The sequence below is a fragment of the Simochromis diagramma genome, unplaced genomic scaffold (assembly GCF_900408965.1).
Source record: "Simochromis diagramma unplaced genomic scaffold, fSimDia1.1 OVJJ01000481.1, whole genome shotgun sequence".
In the NCBI taxonomy this organism is placed as follows: Eukaryota; Metazoa; Chordata; class Actinopteri; order Cichliformes; family Cichlidae; genus Simochromis; species Simochromis diagramma.
In genome coordinates, this window is record NW_024386898.1 from 2239004 (window position 1) to 2257839 (window position 18836).

Consider the following 18836-nt stretch of genomic DNA (forward strand, 5'->3'; position numbering starts at 1 on the left):
CTTTATGTTTTTTTTCTTTCTTTGTCAGCCATTCTGCTGCTTATCGCTTTGCATGACTCAATTGCTACCAACTTTTAGCTGGTATGTAGACGGCTTCACATTTGCCTCTTGAATACTTGAGTATACAGAGGAGTTTATAATCAGCTCAGTGACTGGAAAGTAACCAGGTACAGTGGCTGCAAAAAACCAAACACCACTGCAAAACATCCCCTCCATCACTGTGCTTGACAGCTGGTATGAGCTGTTTACGCTAATATGTTTATGCTAATATTATGCATTATGGTAGATATTTCCACTTTGGCCTCATCATTCCAAAGGACACTGGTCCAGAATTGTTGTGGTTTGGCCAGATGCAACTTTCAGACATAAGCTGTGCTGCAACATTCTCTTGAGAGAAAAAAAGACTTCCTCCTAGTAATAATAATAATAATAATAATAATGATGGATTGGATTTATATAGCGCTTTTCAAGGCACCCAAAGCGCTTTACAATACCACTATTCATGCACTCTCACATTCACACACTGGTGGAGACAAGCTACAGTTGTAGCCACAGCTGCCCTGGGGCAGACTGACAGAAGCGAGGCTGCCTAGTGATCTTTCCAAAGAAGTTATACATGTTCAGTGGTTTTCTATCTGTACTGTATTGAACTTTAACATTTAACACATTAACTGAGGGCTGCAGACTCTGAGATGTATCTCTTGGTTGTTTGCCTTTTCTTCGACTTTGGGATGAATTTGTTGAGACTTCCACTTTTGGGACAATCAACACACACCTGAATACTCCAGACAAGCAAACTGCCCAAATCTCTGCTTTGGTAGCCTTGGTCACACTTCCTGATGATCATTTAATCAAGTGATTTGTATAGCAGCACCTGACTGCTACTTCTCACCCTAGATCAGTGGTTCTTAACCTTGTTGGAGGTACTGAACCCCACCAGTTTCATATGCGAATTCACTGAACCCCTCTTTAGTGAAAAATAAAATATGATTTTTTTTCAAATTCAAGACGTAGATATGTTTTTTACTGGTGCACAAAATGAGCCGTGGGCGGAGGCTCTGCCCAAATCCCTGAGACCGACTAACCGAACCCCTAGGGTTCGATCGAACCCAGGTTAAGAACCACTGCCCTAGATCCTATGGAAACAATAAAGGTGCACTTAGTTTTTCACAGTACTACAGAGAGTCCTGTGAAAAGTTGTGATGTGTGTCAGACATAAAGAAAGCCTGCAGTCTTGCCGCTGTGTCTGTTGGAGACTCATCTGTCATTTTGTGGTTCACTAGTGGAGTTTGCTTGGACTCTAAGCATCATTTTTTTGAAACATAGGAAATTATACTCGACTGAGAGGTTGGTGTGTGTTGTGTGAACTTTTTAACAGTTAATTACCTCGGCTGTTTTAGATTTAAATGGATTGTTTTCTTGCAATAGAAGCTTACGTTTTGGTTTGTTTATGCAGGCTCCAAGAGTGATAGGAAAGTTGAAAGTTGAAAGGAAGAGCTCAGACCTCGGCTCTGGGAAGAGGGATCTGGTCTGGCTACAAATGATAAATTTGTATATTTCCATTGGGGCCTTAAAGTACTGTGGGAATGACCCTTTGGAGACAGTATTTTAAACTGGAACAAAAATGTGGACCTACCACAAGTCTCAACTTCTTGACAGACTATGCCTTGTTTGTATACATACCTCGTATCACAGCTGTTTTAGTTTTACTCACTTGTGAAGAGCCTGACTCGTTCCCCTTGTTTCCAGTTCAGTTTTATCATCAATTTAAACACAGAAGTATTATCTCATTAACAGTTTCTTCCTCGTCCCATTCGCTTTTTGTGAATAAAAGAAAAGGCGTTACCACTTTTATGACCTTAAGCCTGATTGGGCTTAAGGTGAAGAGACTTTTCATACATAACACTGCTTAGGCTTGTTGCCATATTTTCAGCGATTGCCATTGTGTATAAAATTGTATTTAAATCAATTATACATTTTAAGGAAACAATTTGATTAATTATTTGTTTTGTTTTGATTGTAGGGATGTGGTCCCACACCATGACGGTACAAGACTACCAAGACCTCATAGATCGAGGATGGAGAAGGTGAGTAGCTACTTAGTATCCTGGTTTCAGCCAGTGGTTTCCTACTTCCATTTGAAACCTTTTCTCCTGAATTCAGTTTAAAAATGGAGTTGTGACTACTTCAAATAAAAAATAATAATTTATTGCCTTTATTTTTTTTCTCTCCCACAAATCTTGTCCATGTTTTCATTTTCAGAAGTGGGAAGTATGTTTACAAACCCATAATGCAGAAGACATGCTGTCCACAGTATACCATCAGGTAATTTTATTAACTTGCTTACCAAAATTTCCTTTTATGAGTCATACTTTAAGTAACTTAAGATCTGATAAGACCAAAAAACCTAGAATACACAAGGGTTGTTTGATCTATGTTGAAAAAATACGTTAATTAAATGTTTGCTTTAACAACCAATAACCTTTACCTTGTATCCTCTCTCAAGATGCCACGCTCTGAAATTCCAGCCTTCCAAATCCCACAAGAAAATCCTGAAGAAGATGAACAGATTTATATCCAAAGGGGAGCTGCAAAAGGGGCAGGAAGATTGTGCAGGTATGTATAATATATGAGGTATAAACACATCCATTCATAGTCTCTATTGGTGTACAGTTTGTGGAAAAAATGGCAATACTCTTTAAGCAGTTAGTGCTCTGCGACTGCATATGTGTTGTAGTTTGTAGTGTGAAGCACCACACAGGCTTGACTTGAGTTTGAAACTTAATAAATGTGTGAAAATGACATGAGTCTGTAATGTATTCATGGACCACAGGTTTTGATATAAATGATGCTGTGAACAGCAGGCAGATTGAGATTTATGGGTTTACACAGGAGTATGGCTGTTCCTCTCTATCAGCTCATAAGAGCTCCATCAGTTGCAAAGCTCACAAACTGTGCACATAACATTTCATCAGAGACCCCTTCACAGCAAGGCTTTTTAACTGCAGGATGTCACAGAGAGCAGTCCTGCTGCATGACTGCAGATCAGTAATGTCATATTCTGATGTCAATGATCAGGCGTAAGTGAGCACCCTGGTTTAAAGTACAGTTAGCATTGGGTGCTAATTCAAAAACGAATTCAATTCAAAACAGAAGAGAAGGGTAATTTAAAGTGTGCTGTCTGGTGTAAGCAATATTGATTTCCTGCATTATAGGTGAGCCAATGGACTCGGTGTGTGAAGAGGCAGGACCACAGGAACTGAGGAAAGTACATTTAAAGTGCACCGCTCTCACAGGCATTCAGAAGGATGCTACAGAGCTTCCATCTACCACAGAAGTTCAGAAGGAGGCAGCAGATGCCACACCTACAGGCTCGCAAACATCACAAAATGATCCAGTGTCTGTACTGGCTGGGACCACAACATCCGCAGCTCCCAAACCAGGTAGGAGTCATCTAAACTAGTGCTGTACTTGCCGTTGCTCGGGGGGAGAAAAAAGTTATGTTAGTACTATACTTAGTTAGCTCATTCTATTCTATGTGATCTATCAATCTAAACCTGGAGCGGCAGTGGTCATAAAAAAATTAAACTAACTAAAGTTTTAAAACAATGACATAAATCCTTATATGAACGGCTCAAGCAGCTGTACTATGAAGCCTCAGCAATAAGTAGTGCAGGGTTTTTACCTCTCTCTGCTCTCGGCTTTGTTGTGTGTGCACCTTCTCACACATAAACGGGCTGAAGGTGATATTAATCGAGTTGACGGGGTGTTATTATTTATTACCATCAGTGCAATGAAGCTTCCCAGTAAGTGTGAAACCGAAGCGGATAATTAAACGTTGACCTTATTCTTCGTTTTAATAACCCACTAACTGGAAAGGCCGGTTTCTGGGTTATGTGCTTTTCAGTCTTGGAGCTCTTCTCAGAAAGCCGCGTTGTTGTTAGGTTGCAAAAATACGTGAAACATTTTTTGTGTCTTCATCTGTACCGAGTGCTCAGAGTCTCCACAGTCTACTCCAGGAAGGACCTAAGAACGGGATTAGATCAGTCTGGGATTCCAAACAGTTTGATTGTCAGTGACAGCTATGGGTTGACACTTTGTCAGGGACAAAGAGGGAAGTAATGCTCTTTAACTGAAAATGCTGTCAGCACAGCAGGGGAGAAAAAGCTGTAAGCAAAGCATTGTTTTTTTTCACTGTAGATGCTGAGCTGTCAACACTGAACTTCAGATACAGAAAGCAGATCCTGCCACCAGAAAATCAATGGAAACAGACCTTAAAAATGCACTGATCATACAGAGTATTAATGTAGCATTTATGTGGTGAATTTTTATCCTGGCTTGCTATATAAGTAGTTTCCCTTTAGTGTTTTTGGAATTTCTTTGCAGCAATTAAACTTAATTTGGATGTTTTTTTTAAACATTGCAGCTAAGACAATTTGAATACATGATTACTTATTAATTTGTTTAAATGTAGTCAACTACAACTAAGCTAATAATAAGCCACCTGTGACTAATCGAGGAATCCTTAGCTGTTTGTACTTAATACTTAATGGCTTCTTTGGTTTTCTGCTTAAATTTATGCTGTCTCTACTGTATCCAATGTGGCCTCATGCTGTGCTCTGCACTAACTGAAGTATCAGATCTTGCCAGAAGGTGTCACTGTTCACCTTGTAAACCAGGCTTCACACTGCAGCATGTTGGTGAATGAGGGCACTGTTTGTTCACTGTTTCGTAGGAGTGTGTGTCTGGTTTGGAATTATCTGTCTATGTTCTCCTCCTTATTTTCCAGCACAGGATATCCCCTCAATAATGAATTAATAACACTTATAGGGAAGAGATAATAAACTCCCATTAGACAGAGGAAGTGGCGTTTTTAACAACCTTTAATGTTTCAGGCTTCAGCTGCTTTTTTCCTTTCCAACTCTGATGAGAACGCCATCCAGCATCATTAATTAAAAGGCAAGAGAGGATGTTGGAGAAATATTATTGTGCAAAATTTTTGTAAATCATGCAATGATTATGAGAAAGGCACTTAACTCAAGGGGTGAACCAGTCTGGCTTTTACACAAGATCAACAACTTAGTAATGAAAACGCATAATTTGTTCCCATTTTTTGGTGAATCTATGAAAAATGTCAAAGATAATATAGCTTGACAAGAATAAAATAGGATTTTTAGACCAACAAGGTGAGCATTTTACCACATTTACCAAAAACCTGAGAAAACTAGGGGGGGGGAAAGAGAAAGTGGCAGACCTAAAAAAAAAAAAAAAAAAAAAACTACAGCAGGAGAGCAGTACACACTGAACTTCCTTAAGAAATGGGGGGGGGAAATCCAACAAACACCTGACACAGGACCTGAGAGATGCATTAAGGCCTTCAGTTGTTCACTGCTGTTCACCAAAGCCTTATTAGAAATGGTCTCCGTGGAGGCGGGGGTATTGTGAAGCCATTTTTTAAAGGAAACCTGGAGAAAAGGCTGAGGTATGCCAAATTACTCAAGAATTGGACCGAAAATCGGTGAACAAAAGTCACGTGGAGTGATGAATCCAAATTTGGGATTTTTGGTTCAAATCATTGTCAGTATGTACAGAAGTAGGTCAAGAATGAGATGGAAAAGTGAGTGTCTACAGCTATTTGTGGAGGCTGTGTCATGGTTTGGGGCTATGAACACAGAAAAGTATCACCAGATTTTGATCCAGCGTCTGATTGGAACAGCTTCATTTTCCAGCAGGAAAATGATGTCAAGCACGATACTAACGCTGTAAACACCACTCACTGGAACACTATCAGTCATGGATTGGCCTCCCCGGAGCCCAGATTTCAACATTATTGAAGCCGTGTGCGATCATGTTTTTCACCGTTAGCAGAAAACAGCTGGACCTCTCTTCCCTCTACTTTTATGACTAGTGCACTTTATAACTTTGGGGAGTTTCCAGTTACCAAAAACTTAAGCGGAACCAGTTTTAATTACAGCAGAGAGTTTAAGTTGGTAGTTTCTCAAGGGTTATACACTGCAATAAATGCCACTGCACACGCAGAACAGAGACGACAGTATCCTCCAACCACTGTAAATCAATTCTGACTTGTGTGCTGCATGTTTACGTATAGGAAAGCAGTATTTCACATTTCTAGACAGCTTACACTGAGTGTATCTTCTGAAAGCCATATGTGTGCTCAGGGAAGCATGGATAGAGAATGTCATAGATTTTATGAAGCGCTAACTGCTGGAGAAAGTGCATCTGTCTTCCACAGGAACTGGTCTGTCAGACTTTATCTTCACCACAGCTGCATATCCTGTCCTTGGGAGTACCTGTTTTTTTGTGTTTGTGAGGCTAAGAGAGAAAGTGTGTGTCGATGCTGAGAGTGTAATTACTGGGAGTGAGAGGCGCATGGACAGAGTAATCATGGATAAGGGTTGCTGTGTTTGTGGTTGAGTCAGTGTGATGAACTCGGTCCAGGCTGTAGTTCCTGTTGTCTGCGTGACCACTCTTCCTTGACATTGGTTTGTTTATTCTGAAAGAGGTAAACTATGTGACCACGCTATCACAGCCACAACTCTGTTTATACCAGAGGTGATTTCTTGCAAGTGCAAACTTCCTTTCGCACCGCTTTTCATTTCCAATAAAACGCTAATGTGGCAGTCTTTGAGATTCAATATTACGCTGTTAATTTTCTTAGTCACTACATTTATGTGCTCCTATCGCCCCCGATGACTCGACAACAAATCATTTAGAAGAAGAACACAGTAAGCGATAAATAAAAAAATACCAAAATATTTTTTTAGTTTTAGTTTATGCACTGCAAATGTCATTTCATGTTTTTAGCATATTTTATAGCATAGCTTCAGTTCTGTATTTACTGTTCACAGGGTGCAATCTGCCATACAGACACAGGACCTTGAGACAGCTAAAGCTGAATGCCGTGAGTGATTCTTGGCCAGGATCTGTTTCTCTCTCCTCTGTCAGGATCAGGCATCGGGATCTCTCGCTCACTCTCTCTTCCTTGTGACCTCACCGGAGGGGGAGTTGGTGAATGAGCTGATGGTGGCAGCTGGCAATATGACAAGCAGGAAACGGCTCTCGTTTCCTTATTGCTCCAAACAGGATGTGGGCGTGTAAACTGTTGACATGGGATGCCCGGAGAGCTGAAGGGCTTGGCAAGAGCCCAGGAGGTTGTGGTGGTAGAGGAGGAGGAGGAGAAGAAGGAGGAGGAGGGGCAGCAGGATGAGAAGAAGGGACAGGCAGAGATTTAGTAATTTCAGGAACTGTTTCTGTCAGTCTTGCTGATAGAAGGAAAAAAAATGCGTGGGTTGTGTTTTATTTGCGATGTACGATGAGCTGGTCCACTCATATATTTTCCCACACCAGCAGACCTGATTGTTTTTATTATTAGGTTGGTTTTTTTTTTGTTATCGCCTAAAAAAAACAAAACAAAAAAAAAAACTATGCTTGCTTCAGTGAAAAATCAAAGAGGACTGAGGTAATCACCATCCTTACCTCAGTAGTCTTTACATTAAATCATTGCTTTGGCAGCCATGAAACAATATTCTATGTGCTACTGGAGTCAAAGTGACGGGCAGCTATCGCATATGTTTTTTGAAAGTTACAGCGGCTCAAAGTTAAAGCCTTTTGTTACTTTTGGTTTATTCTTACCGAAAAAGCAGTCTGAAGCTGAAAATGATCATTCTCCCCGAGTTCAGTTTTTAAACTGGATCTTTTACGTCCGTGGCATATTCTCACCATGTCTTTGCATAAAATTAAAGTGATAATGCACATTCAGGAAACCTTTGACATTTCTCCTTCTGTCTTGCAGGGAATGGAGCCGATCCTAGCCGCCCGCTGTGTAGGAAGGCCAAAGAGTTGAGGAAAGAGCGGCGTCTTCAGAAAGAACAAATGAGGCAAAATGGCGACGGCGTTTCCTCCACTGTCTCTCCTACCCAACCCACTCCTAGTCAAAACAACCAATCAAAAACATTGGAAGAATTCATCAGCGAATCATTGCCTGAAAACTCTGCTCATTGCCTTGAGGTGAACAAAAATATTGTGGAGCAAACTTTTGTTCCTCTTTTTTTTTTTTTCTGTAACTTTAAATAATCATTAACCTATTTTGATGATTCTGTCATTAAGAAATAGTGTTCTTAGTCTAGCTTTCAGGCTTTGTAATGTTTGGACTTAGCTAGCGCGAACATTTGGTCTCACAGAGCTCTTCCCCAGCTCCAGTGACTTCACATGTGTTTATGTGTACGGATAGGATAGCTAGCCAAAGCGGAGTGGAAAAACCACCTCTTCCTACTTCGAATTCAACCAAATGACAGGCACACCACACAAAATGGGTTGCATTACTCTGCTGATGACATTAAAACCACAGCACCCAGCTCAGCCAGTATGAGAAGACATGGAAATGAAGTTTTGGCAGGCAGGAGAACAATGTAGAAGAGAGATCCCTGGCTAAGCCTCCATCTGAGGTTGGTAGAGTAACGTCATTCCTGGTCTTGACCAAGATTTAAGCCAGATGCAGTGATGAACCAGGCAGTGTCTGCCTTTTGTCTCTGTACCCCGTGAGACTAGAGAGCTCTTTTCAGTTGGATTCATTTGTTTGCTTGGAATTATAATTCAATTCTCTTTAGAGGCCACGCACACAATGTTATCCGATGCAAATGGAGGTTAATTATATGTTTTACAAGTCATACAATTTGGAGAGGCTTCTACGTGACCCATTTAGCTCTTTATTATAGAACATAGAGCAGGGCTGCAACAGATTTCTGGCTAAGGAACATTTTGAATCATTAGCAGTTTAGCAAATCGTTCTGATGTTGTCAGTTGGACGTGTCTTGTGTTGATCCTTAAGTGTTGTCACACCAGTACCAGATGATTATTGTGTTTACACTAGAGAAATTAAGTGTAGTCAAGCTCAGTTTCTTCATAAACACATCTGTTTAAGATGTCACACTCGAGAATACACTGCAGGATGCATAAAAAAACCCTGCAGGGTCCATATAAAATGTGGAAATGGAAATTTGGTGATTAAGCATCTTCACTTTGGCTTTGCTATAAGATCACAGTCGCTTTCTGCAAAGCTTCATTGTTTATATTTCTCTTTTGCTACGATTGATTCTGTGTCCCTGGACGAGCTCACTACTTTTGCAGATCAGAGAGATGCGTCATAGGGACAGGGAAGACGAGTTTAGATGACCATGCAGTGCAGCCGGGGTTCTGCATGCCGCCACTTGGGGTCAGTGTGACAACATGATACAAATCCCCTCAGGCACCTCTGGAAAGTATGGAACTGCTCTTCCCCTTAAGAGTGCCTGTGTACAGCCTCTGCAGTTTTTTCATATTTCCATAGATGTTCTTTTATCCCATTACTTAATATGCAGTGGTTTGGCAGTCAGTTTTCTCGTCTGTCCTTTTACTTATAACAGTGCAAAGAAAGGTCTTGAGGGTTCATGACAAAATATCATTAAGATACAACACTTTTCTTTAATAAATTTTAATTAGCTAAACAAAGTGCAGTTGTGTTGTTTGGCTTTATTTGAACATTCTTAAGCAATTTAAGTTGGTTTTGAATTTCAAGTCTGTTTTGAGAACTGGAAATTTCATTTCCATGCTGTCTGCTAGTGGTGCGAGTTAACCCCAATTTTTTTTTTTTTTTTGAACTTATCAAAAATATATATCTCCAGATTAAGAACAATATTAAGACGAGCAAACTTGAGACGTTCAGCATCTTTGTTTGACTAAAGGATGCTGATGCCAAATGTTCATATGAGAGACCTAAGAGTTAAGTTCCAAGCCAAACAAACCCCAAGTTCAATTCATCTGTCGTGTCCTTCCAGGGGATTTATATGGCACAGCCTCTGTGGCCAACAAAAGCTTCAAAATGAGGAGACAGTTAATTAAATGGGGCCGGACGATGAGAGAAGGATCCTTTCGTTTTTTTAATATTAGCAGCATTGGTCAGTTTTTCTTTCCCCGTCTTTCTATCAAAGACTTTTCCTGATCTTCTCTGTTGAAGTTTGAGCTTATCATATATGCCTTGTTGGATTCACTGCTTCATAAGTACACATGTGATGGATGCATCATAATTTTTCTATGCACCTGTAATTATTGTATGTAAAAATTAACCTATTATAACTTATTAGGCCACTTAGGTTGCCTAATTGTGTTCTTATACTAGGTTACCTGAACTTGGACTGTGGTTTTAATGTTTGTCATGCTTTTGATGACATGGCAGAGCTGAAGAAATGCTCCGTCATTTATCCCCATTTATCCCAAAAAGCACATTAGCAAATATGTTAATGATTATATTTAAAGCAACTTGTTTGTAATATTCTTGTGTCACAAGAAAGACGGACATAACACACCCACTTTCATGAAGCCACATCTTACACAAACATCTATTAAAAACTAAAGATATTTGTGTGTGTGTGATTAGATTAGCTAGATTATATTTTATAAAATGAGATTTTTCTCTAAAGGATTCACTACAACTTGAGCTTAAGGTCTCGTACAGCTGTCGTAGGTGAAAAGAAGCCTTTGATTAAAATGAAATGATATCTTAGGAATCGTAACTGCTGTGATTTATTTGCAAAAGATGGGTTTTAAGAGGGTGTGCTTATGTCAGTCTTTCTTCCCTTTTGTGGTCTTTTTTTGTTTTGTTAGTTTAATTTTTAGTTTAGTTTTTTTTTTCTTAATTGGGCATTTTCAATAACCACTTATACTTTTCTCATTGCTTCTTACATTTTATTGTTAACTCTTGTTTGCCCATATTCTTTTTGAAGGTGAGGCTAGTGCGCTCCAATCCCCCTAGCCCGCAGTTCAAAGCTTCTTTCGACGCCTCCTACCAGGTGTACAAACTCTACCAGATGGGCATTCACAAGGACCCTCCTGACAAACCCACCGAGAGCCAGGTCAGAGGGTGGGAGGCATAGGTCAACCTTTTCTAGGGGTACCCAGGGAGGGAGGGAGAGGGTCGACAAATGTGGGGACCTAGAAAGGAAATAAAAGGCTTTGATGTATTCCATTTTTGTACTTATTCATACAGGAATATCATTCAATTCAATCATTTAAGCATCATTGCATTTGTATAACTGGGTTCGGTCGCTGCGAAGTTTTAGAATTAGACTTGAATGGATAAATAATTTGTGTTGGAACTTTGAAACAAGAATTAAGTTAAATAGTCTTAAGCATCTGCTTGAATGAGGGGGGAAAGTGAATTAACATGCTAGTATTAAAGAGAGGGTATGTGTATAAATGCGAAAGTCAAAGGGAGAGGAAATGGAGGGGAAAATGTTTCCATACGCCAGGGTTGAGAGCGGTGTTTCTCCAGGTGTCTGACTTGGCCCTTGGTCGGCCAGCCGGGTCGTTAGTGTTGAGCTGTTTTTAGTTTGGGGGTTGAGGTAGTTTGTCAGCTGACCCCTCCCGACCTTCACACATTTACCCTGTCTGTGTCTACTGTCACCCTGCCCTCACGATAGTTTCAGTTTCTGAACTAGAGTATGATTTGAATTTGGAACTGGAGCTCGTAGTGTTTGTGTGGTTTTAATTTTCTTGCGTGCGCTCAGTTCAACCTTGTTTACCTTTTTGAGGAGAGTCTGCGGTGTTGGACAAGAATCTGTATGCGTCCCGCTTAGATGATCCACTCAGACAGGCTTCTGCTGCTCTGGACCTCGCATGCACGCACTGACGCTGGGTTCAGTCTGGTATTACCAGTCCTCTTCAGCCAATCTGTGGTAATAGCTGGGCGGTGCACTAGCCTCATCCTCAGGTTTCTCATTACGTTATTGCTGTGAAAATACACCATCAGTCTCCTAGATGCAGAATGTTTGCTTGCGCTGATATTTGTGTGCCCGGCAATATGATTTGAATAAACCAGTAACCAAGTACTGTGTTACCAGCTTTTCTCAAGGGCTAGGAGACTGATGCCAACGCTATGATATAACGCACTGTTGATTCCAGCACTGTTCACGTCCTCCGCCCTCCCTTTTCTAGCTGCTCACTGTCCTCGTATGCATTGTTTATCGTTGTAAAACCTCCCTTCACCTCCCCTCCCCCAACACCCTGTGCTTGAAGGTGAGGCTAGTGCCAGTGAACTTTGAGGACCCTCAATTCATGGCGTCGTATCAGCAGTCGGCAGCGCTGTACGCCCAATACCAGATGGCCATTCATGGTGATGACCCCAGCGAATGTAGTGAGAGTGAGGTACTGCATGATTATTATTCCACACCTGGTTGGGAGCTGCTGCACACGCTCGTTCAACGTTCTTGCTGCTTTTTGACTTTTTTTTTTCTCTTTCTTTTACATACAATACAGTACAATTTTATTTATATAACACATTTAAAACCAGGGGTTGTTAGATAAAACGGGCACTTTGAAAATACTGTCTTACAATTAGTAGTAGTAACAGCAATATTCATTTGACTGGACCTTGTAAAAACATAAAAAAATTTGCCTGTGTTATAATTCTTAAATTTATATATTATAAAATTACTGTGAAATATATAAAAGGGCATGAAAATAGTTTTTCCCTAGGTTTTTTTTGCAGTGAATGAGTAGGAATCATTGTGAATATAAAACCTGACCTAAGCAGTGATAATAATTAATGAAACGCATTAAATTATATGTATACACACCAGGTTTCTCCACGTTCTATATCAATAAACGAAGAGAAAATAGTCTAGTCAGGATGCAGAAACTGCTGGACAACCTGAGAGAGCCTTTTGTCCCTCTGGGCTGGAAAAACAGCCTCCTCCTCCTCCCCCTCCTGCCAGCAGGCCGCAGTAAATTACTGAATTCTCCAACTTGTAAAAGTAAGGTAATTAATAAATAATAAAAGCTGTCAGATTGGGCAGACTGTGGCAGATTCTTTCCTAGTGCCATAACCTTAGCTCTATCAATAGAGCGCATGTGTTTGTGCACAGTCTTAGCTCAGGGTAATAACTGTAGTGTAGTTTTAAGAATTAGACTAATAATATCTTCAAAATATAAAATGAAAATGTTGTGCTAAAAACTCTGATGTCTGTTGAGTTTCCAGAAATAAAGTTTTTTATTTTATTGGTTTTCCATGTTGGATAACCACATGTGTAGTGTACAAGCCCAGGGTCACATAAGATTAGGTAATTACTTTCAAATGCAGCCTCATTAATTGTAATTTACCTTCACATCTGTAGTTTAGAGTGGTAGAGAGAGCCTACGCTTTAGATTGTAACAACACAGTTATTATATGGGCTGTAATTAGTATGAGAGTATGTGTGGAATACACTGCTTTCTGTGCTTCATGGCAAGTCTGTATGGTGGACATAAGTCATGTTCACACCACAAGATGTATGAAATGTGGCTGTGGCACTGGGACCAGAAACATGTTTGTACAAGAAGTTGGAGGGCGGGGGACTTCTTGGATGGGCTGTACCTCACAGCACGCCATATTATAGGTGAGATAATTTCAATAAAAATGCTCCAAAATGCAACGGCATCACAAACATGTTCAAGGGATCTGGCTCAGTGAATCAAATTAGCTACAGTAACACCTAGTCAGCACCCAGCTGTCACTCAAATGCACCACACTCCTAATTATAAGTATGTTATAAAAAATGCATCTAATAAAGAGAGGGGATTAGATACAGGGTCTAAAACATTAAACAAGTTAATTTCTTCTGGGAGAATGTTTGGGATTGACCAACTGACATGGCTTGAAAAATGATCCCTGTATGGAAGTGGTGTTTCGTCCATTTACTCCAGTGTTCAAGAATTGATAGCGTGACATAAATAGCTCTTTTACCCCTTTCTGAAAACTTGGGACTGAACTTAACTCATCTGATAAAAGTTTATAAAGTCTTAAAGCCAGGGGTGTCGCTGCTTTACCTGGCAATCATTTGGTCATAATGTAACCTGCAGCTGCCAGCTAGTCAACCACTTTTGGTGAGTGAAATGATCCTACTTTTTACTTGGGTAGCAGCTATCCTTGTCTGTGTGATACGTACAGTCTTTGGATCTTGCTAACCAAGCTTCCTAGTTTTTTTTTTCTTTTTTTTTTTTTCTTCATGCACCAAAAAGACATGACAATAAAAATAAACACAACATGGCAGCTGCCATTTTACAGTGAGACAAAAGAATACGTGATACTACAGACTTGATCAGTTTCTTATAAACAGTCTAGTGCAGTGGTTCTCAAAGTGTGTGGAGCGCCCCACTGGTGGGACGCAAATTGCAGCTAGGCTTTTCTGCCATTATTTTGTTTAAATGGGGCGTGAAAATATTTCTTCCTGCCATGTAGGGAATGATGTAAAAAGTTTGAGAACCACTGGTCTAGAGGATTGACTCAGATTTAGAGCCTGTGTCAAGTGGTCACCGGAGGAACTGCAGTTTTTGTAAAATCCACTTTGGCTTCATTTTTCAACCCCTGAAGTTGCTGCTCGATTAGGACAAGTTTTTGTCTTCGGCTGCTTTAATACGAACCCTGAAGTAAAGCTAGTCCAGGGCATGTTCGATTGAACCTGAGCGACTGTGGTTTGACGACTTTTCTTTTCTCCAGTCGCGCTACAGTAATTTTATGTACAGAGCCAGGCCTTAATTGTTCCCACTCAAACAAATTTGACTTTATTTTCCCCCTAGTTGGAATACTGTGACACCCACTCCCGAGCCCATAACACTACTGATTTTATTGTCTTGCCCGTCAAGCTCCTGGTAAACTCCTCTTATTCCCAGAATCTTAGACCACCCCCCATCTCCCTCCACCTATTGTCCTGAATAAGGGAAATTCGTTGTTGATGGCACATTTTGGTGAAATGCCATTTGCCTGCTGCTGCTGCTACTTAGGAAGTTGATCCATTTAGCATTTGTTTAGGTATTTATTAATCCATTAAAGTATTCCCTCGGGATAGGCTGACAACAATCTAGATCTTATGTTTGAACAAAGTGATGGGAGACCTTCTGTGTGCGTGCAAGCTGAACTACCTTGCCAAGCTTGTTCAATCATTAGACAGTAAGATGTCCTAGAGGGTAATTGCTTTGTTTATTTTAGGATGTATGCATTTCCTGTCATGCCACAAGTGAAAGGCAGCCAGACGTTTTTCTTTCCACGTCCAGTCATTGTTTCCTGACAGAGTTGAAGCCCACACTGGCAATTATTTAGACGCATGCACATACAAACACTCTCGCTGGCACTTATTGGTCTTAACTGTTGTGCTGAGCCATGACTCTCAGTTCCTGCACATGTGGCTTTCATTTTCAAGAAAACAAACCCTGTTAAATCTGTATTTACTCTGCTTGATGGCCAGTACTTTTACCAAGACACTTGGAGAAAAATATACGGAAAAAGTTGAGACATGGCAGTAACAGTCATCCGTAAAATGGAAGAAATGATTGAAATTTTGGCACAGACTATGTCAAAGCTATTTGCAACATGGTTATGCATAGCAGCGATATTCAATAACACCATCTAAACCACATTGCCGTTGTCCACCCAGTTCCTCATATTATCTGGAACTGCTTTGAACGCCTTTGAAATGAACAGGGACACATGTTTGTGAAGGAAAAAAAGAGTGTTAGACATTTAAAGGGTGAAACCTTGTTGCTCAAATAAGTACAGTACAATTTTAGAGAGTACAGAGCACAATGACGAGAGGTCTAAGTAGCAATTAGGCTTAAGCAGATGCGTGTGTTTATATGCAATCTGTGTGTGTGTGTGTGTGTGTGTGTTTGAGACGGCTTCTTGCACTCCTAATCGTACACAGATGAGTGTTTGCTGTAAGAAAGGGAGAGTTTGAGAGGAAATGATGAACTCCATGTGTTCAGTCATTGCTCTGAATAGAGAGTAGTTGATGTGCTGTTGTATTAATAGATGGAAGCACAGGAGTAGCTGTAGCTGTTTTCATATGTATTCATGCCTCAAGTGAGTGCACTCCCACTCGAGTTTGTGTACGTGTGTCAGCCTCACAGAGCTGTTGTTTGTCAGAGAACAAACAGGGGGTCAACCCTGCTGTGCTCCAGGAGAGTGATTTCAGGCAAACACAGCTACACTGCACTCTTGGTTAAAAGAAGAATTAGAAAGAGGGACAGGAGGTATTCAGAAAACACACATATGCAAATTTGCATACATGAGTAAAAGCTCACACGTATATTTTCTATATTTTCCTAATCAAATCAGGATTTCACCACAAGGTCAGTGTGAGATTCTCTCTCACACACACTCGTTTGCACACGTTGTAGCTTGGCCTCTACAGATGATGTCATCTAATAACTGCAGCTGTTGTTCACTTGCTAAACCGTTTAGTTGAGTTTTTTTGGTGAGTTTTTAACAAAAGTTTCATTTGTGCCCTTCAGCAGTACTGCACAGTGGGAGTCTTTGCTGTTGGTAATTTGTCGACTGGCAGAGCAGTAGTCACTGCAGAGGTAGGAGTGGAAAATTAGATTCTACTGGCATGGCTACACAGGCGAGGGGATTTGACAGGCGGGTTTTTTGCATGGGCGACGATCATTGTCGACTCAACAGATCTTGTCATTGCACTTCTGTTGGAACATGTTTAAAAAAAAACAAAACTGTGCAACATACTTTTCTGTTTAGTAGAGGAATTGGGGAAAAAATGTGTAGAAATGCATAGTGTTGTCCAAAGATCAACCTAAGCTTATGGGGTTGTGTAGTGGCTTTGAAGAGGAGACTGTAAAGTTCCACTAATATTTGGGAAGTTGCAGGGTGAGAATCATCAGTCCATAGATTTCTGTTCATCCCCACTTCATCTTGGTGTGAGGTTGGGTCCAGGGGAAAGGCATCTTGTTGTAGTATTCAGCACCGCAGGGGACAAGGTTTGTGAGAATTTTATAGCCCACATCAACACCCCTCTGCAAGAGCTGTGTGCACCGTTGCAATGCATGAATAGTTTTGTTGTTTTGAGTGCTTTATGCTTAAGTCTTTTCTTTTGTTGCAATCCTTCGTTTTAAAGTTTTTGCTTATTTTTACAACTTAAATGACGACATCCATAAGAAATTTTTCTGATGAGAGTCCAGTTTAAGTGAGGGAGTTTAAAAGATGGTAAAAATAGTTTTTTGGTGTCAGTCAAAGGTAAAATGGAAATGACGGATGACAGTTCATCATCCTTTCGCTGCGCTCTGCCAAAAACATCTCCCATGCTGGTGACACTGCATTAGTGTCACCAGCACTGTGGCAGATGCAGGAGGAAACGCACACTCTGTTGGATGAGCTCAGGCTGCTGGCTGGGTTTGCGAGGTGCACTAAAGCCAGCACTGCCCCACCTAGTGAACCATGCCTTGAGCAGTCATTACGATTACTAGCTTTACTGCTGTGCACATACTCAGTCACTTACTCACAAGCAGAGCATGTTGGTGCGCTTCTGGGAAATTCTGGCAACTCCTAGAGAACCTACGTGTTAATAATAAGCAAAGACAGATAATCTGTCTCTAAATGGCCAACACAGCCTTCAGTCAGTCTAGATGCTATAAAAACAAAATAAGTAGTCTCATTTCATTGTCAGCAACTTTGATGGAAATAAAATTGCAAGTGCTAATTTTTATTGGCTTTTGTTTACACTGTTATTCTTCAGGACATAATATAAAGAATTAGATTACTTTGATATATGAGTTAGTCATAATGACAAAATACAATATTTTCAGCACAAATCAGATGGACTGAAAATTAGTATCACCGTTTAACAAGCGTTCAAGCCCTAGCTGGTTGGATAGAATCAGAAGCAACACAAAATAATTATCAATGGAAATGCATTTGCCCGCGGATAAGGGTCATCGTGCAATACAGTGTGTAATCGTTGTTTATGGAATCACATCTGGACCCTCACTGTCCGTGTTTACAATACTTTGGTGCTGATATAGATCTATGTTCTGCTCCTCAAACAGTGGACCCCAAGGTAAACATATCTGCAAACGAATGACACAGCTGGATTGTAGCATGTCTTTGTAAAATATGAGGGTCTGTACATAACACAAGGGTCTGTGTTATGTGCTCATTGAGTAAACTTAAATCTGTCAGTCACCACTTTGACGTTCTGGTTGTCATTACAAAACGGTTTTGGACCTAAACATGGACACTGCTCTCAACCCCACTGCTAAAAATGAACTCCAGGAAATTGTAGAGAGAATGGAAGAAAAATGACATATTTTCCACCCCCACCCCAGTAATCAATATCTGGTGTGGTGTTTTAAATGAGAGAGAAACTATTTTGACATTGGGAGCACTGCTTATTTTTGCTGTCACTGTGTCCTCCCTGTAGTGCGAGCTGCAGTTGATAGGGTAAATGTTTTCATTTGTATAAATACAGTTTTCCTTTTAATGCCCCGTAGTGAATGGAGGGCTTCATTTGAAATGTGACACCTGAGTAGAAAGAAAACAGGGAGGGATAAGTTATATAGAACAGCAAAGGAGACGTGTATGGTTTTCATTTATGCCTTTTTCAAAAGAGCTGCTGACCCAGAGAGCTAACTGTTTTTCTCTCTGTCCCCCCCTCTGCTTTCCTCCACAGTTCAAGAGATTTCTCTGTGATTCACCGTTAGAGGTATGTATTTCCTTTGGCCTGTTGACAGTTTAATAACCCCCTGCTTTTAAATGTCTCTGTTCATCCAAATGTGTTACCTGGAATGATTTGCCCCAACCAGTAGAGGGTCTTCCTGAAATTACTGTCATGGAGATTATGATAATGACTTGAAAAACGCCTGGGGTTTTGGTTTTTAGTTCCTCATCACATTCACTCAAAAGAAAGAAAATCTAAACTAGTTGCCCTTTTTCAGCACATACCAACCCTCTACCTTTGGTCTGCCTCTTAGAGAGCCCTCCAGCTGGATTGAGTGGAGCTGAGGGATTTGGGAAGGGGGTT

At 40.5% G+C, this 18836-nt stretch overlaps 1 protein-coding gene across 8 annotated transcripts in view; it reads left to right on the forward strand.

The window, feature by feature from the left end:
- Positions 1–18836, forward strand: part of LOC120735222 (arginyl-tRNA--protein transferase 1) — a 51643-nt gene that overhangs the window by 2462 nt on the left and 30345 nt on the right. For 5 of the 8 annotated variants that reach the window (XR_005696206.1, XM_040034456.1, XM_040034455.1 and 2 more), the window contains exons 2-9: positions 2024–2087; positions 2263–2325; positions 2507–2616; positions 3216–3443; positions 7814–8028; positions 10779–10907; positions 12070–12198; positions 18486–18518. Coding sequence is in view for 7 of the 8 variants with exons in the window: in XM_040034456.1 (XP_039890390.1) it covers positions 2024–2087; positions 2263–2325; positions 2507–2616; positions 3216–3443; positions 7814–8028; positions 10779–10907; positions 12070–12198; positions 18486–18518 (971 nt within the window). In the remaining variant the exon portion in view is untranslated. The remainder of the gene's footprint in view (positions 1–2023; positions 2088–2262; positions 2326–2506; positions 2617–3215; positions 3444–7813; positions 8029–10778; positions 10908–12069; positions 12199–18485; positions 18519–18836) is intronic. The other 3 variants (XM_040034454.1, XM_040034453.1, XM_040034457.1) reach the window with 3 other exon arrangements.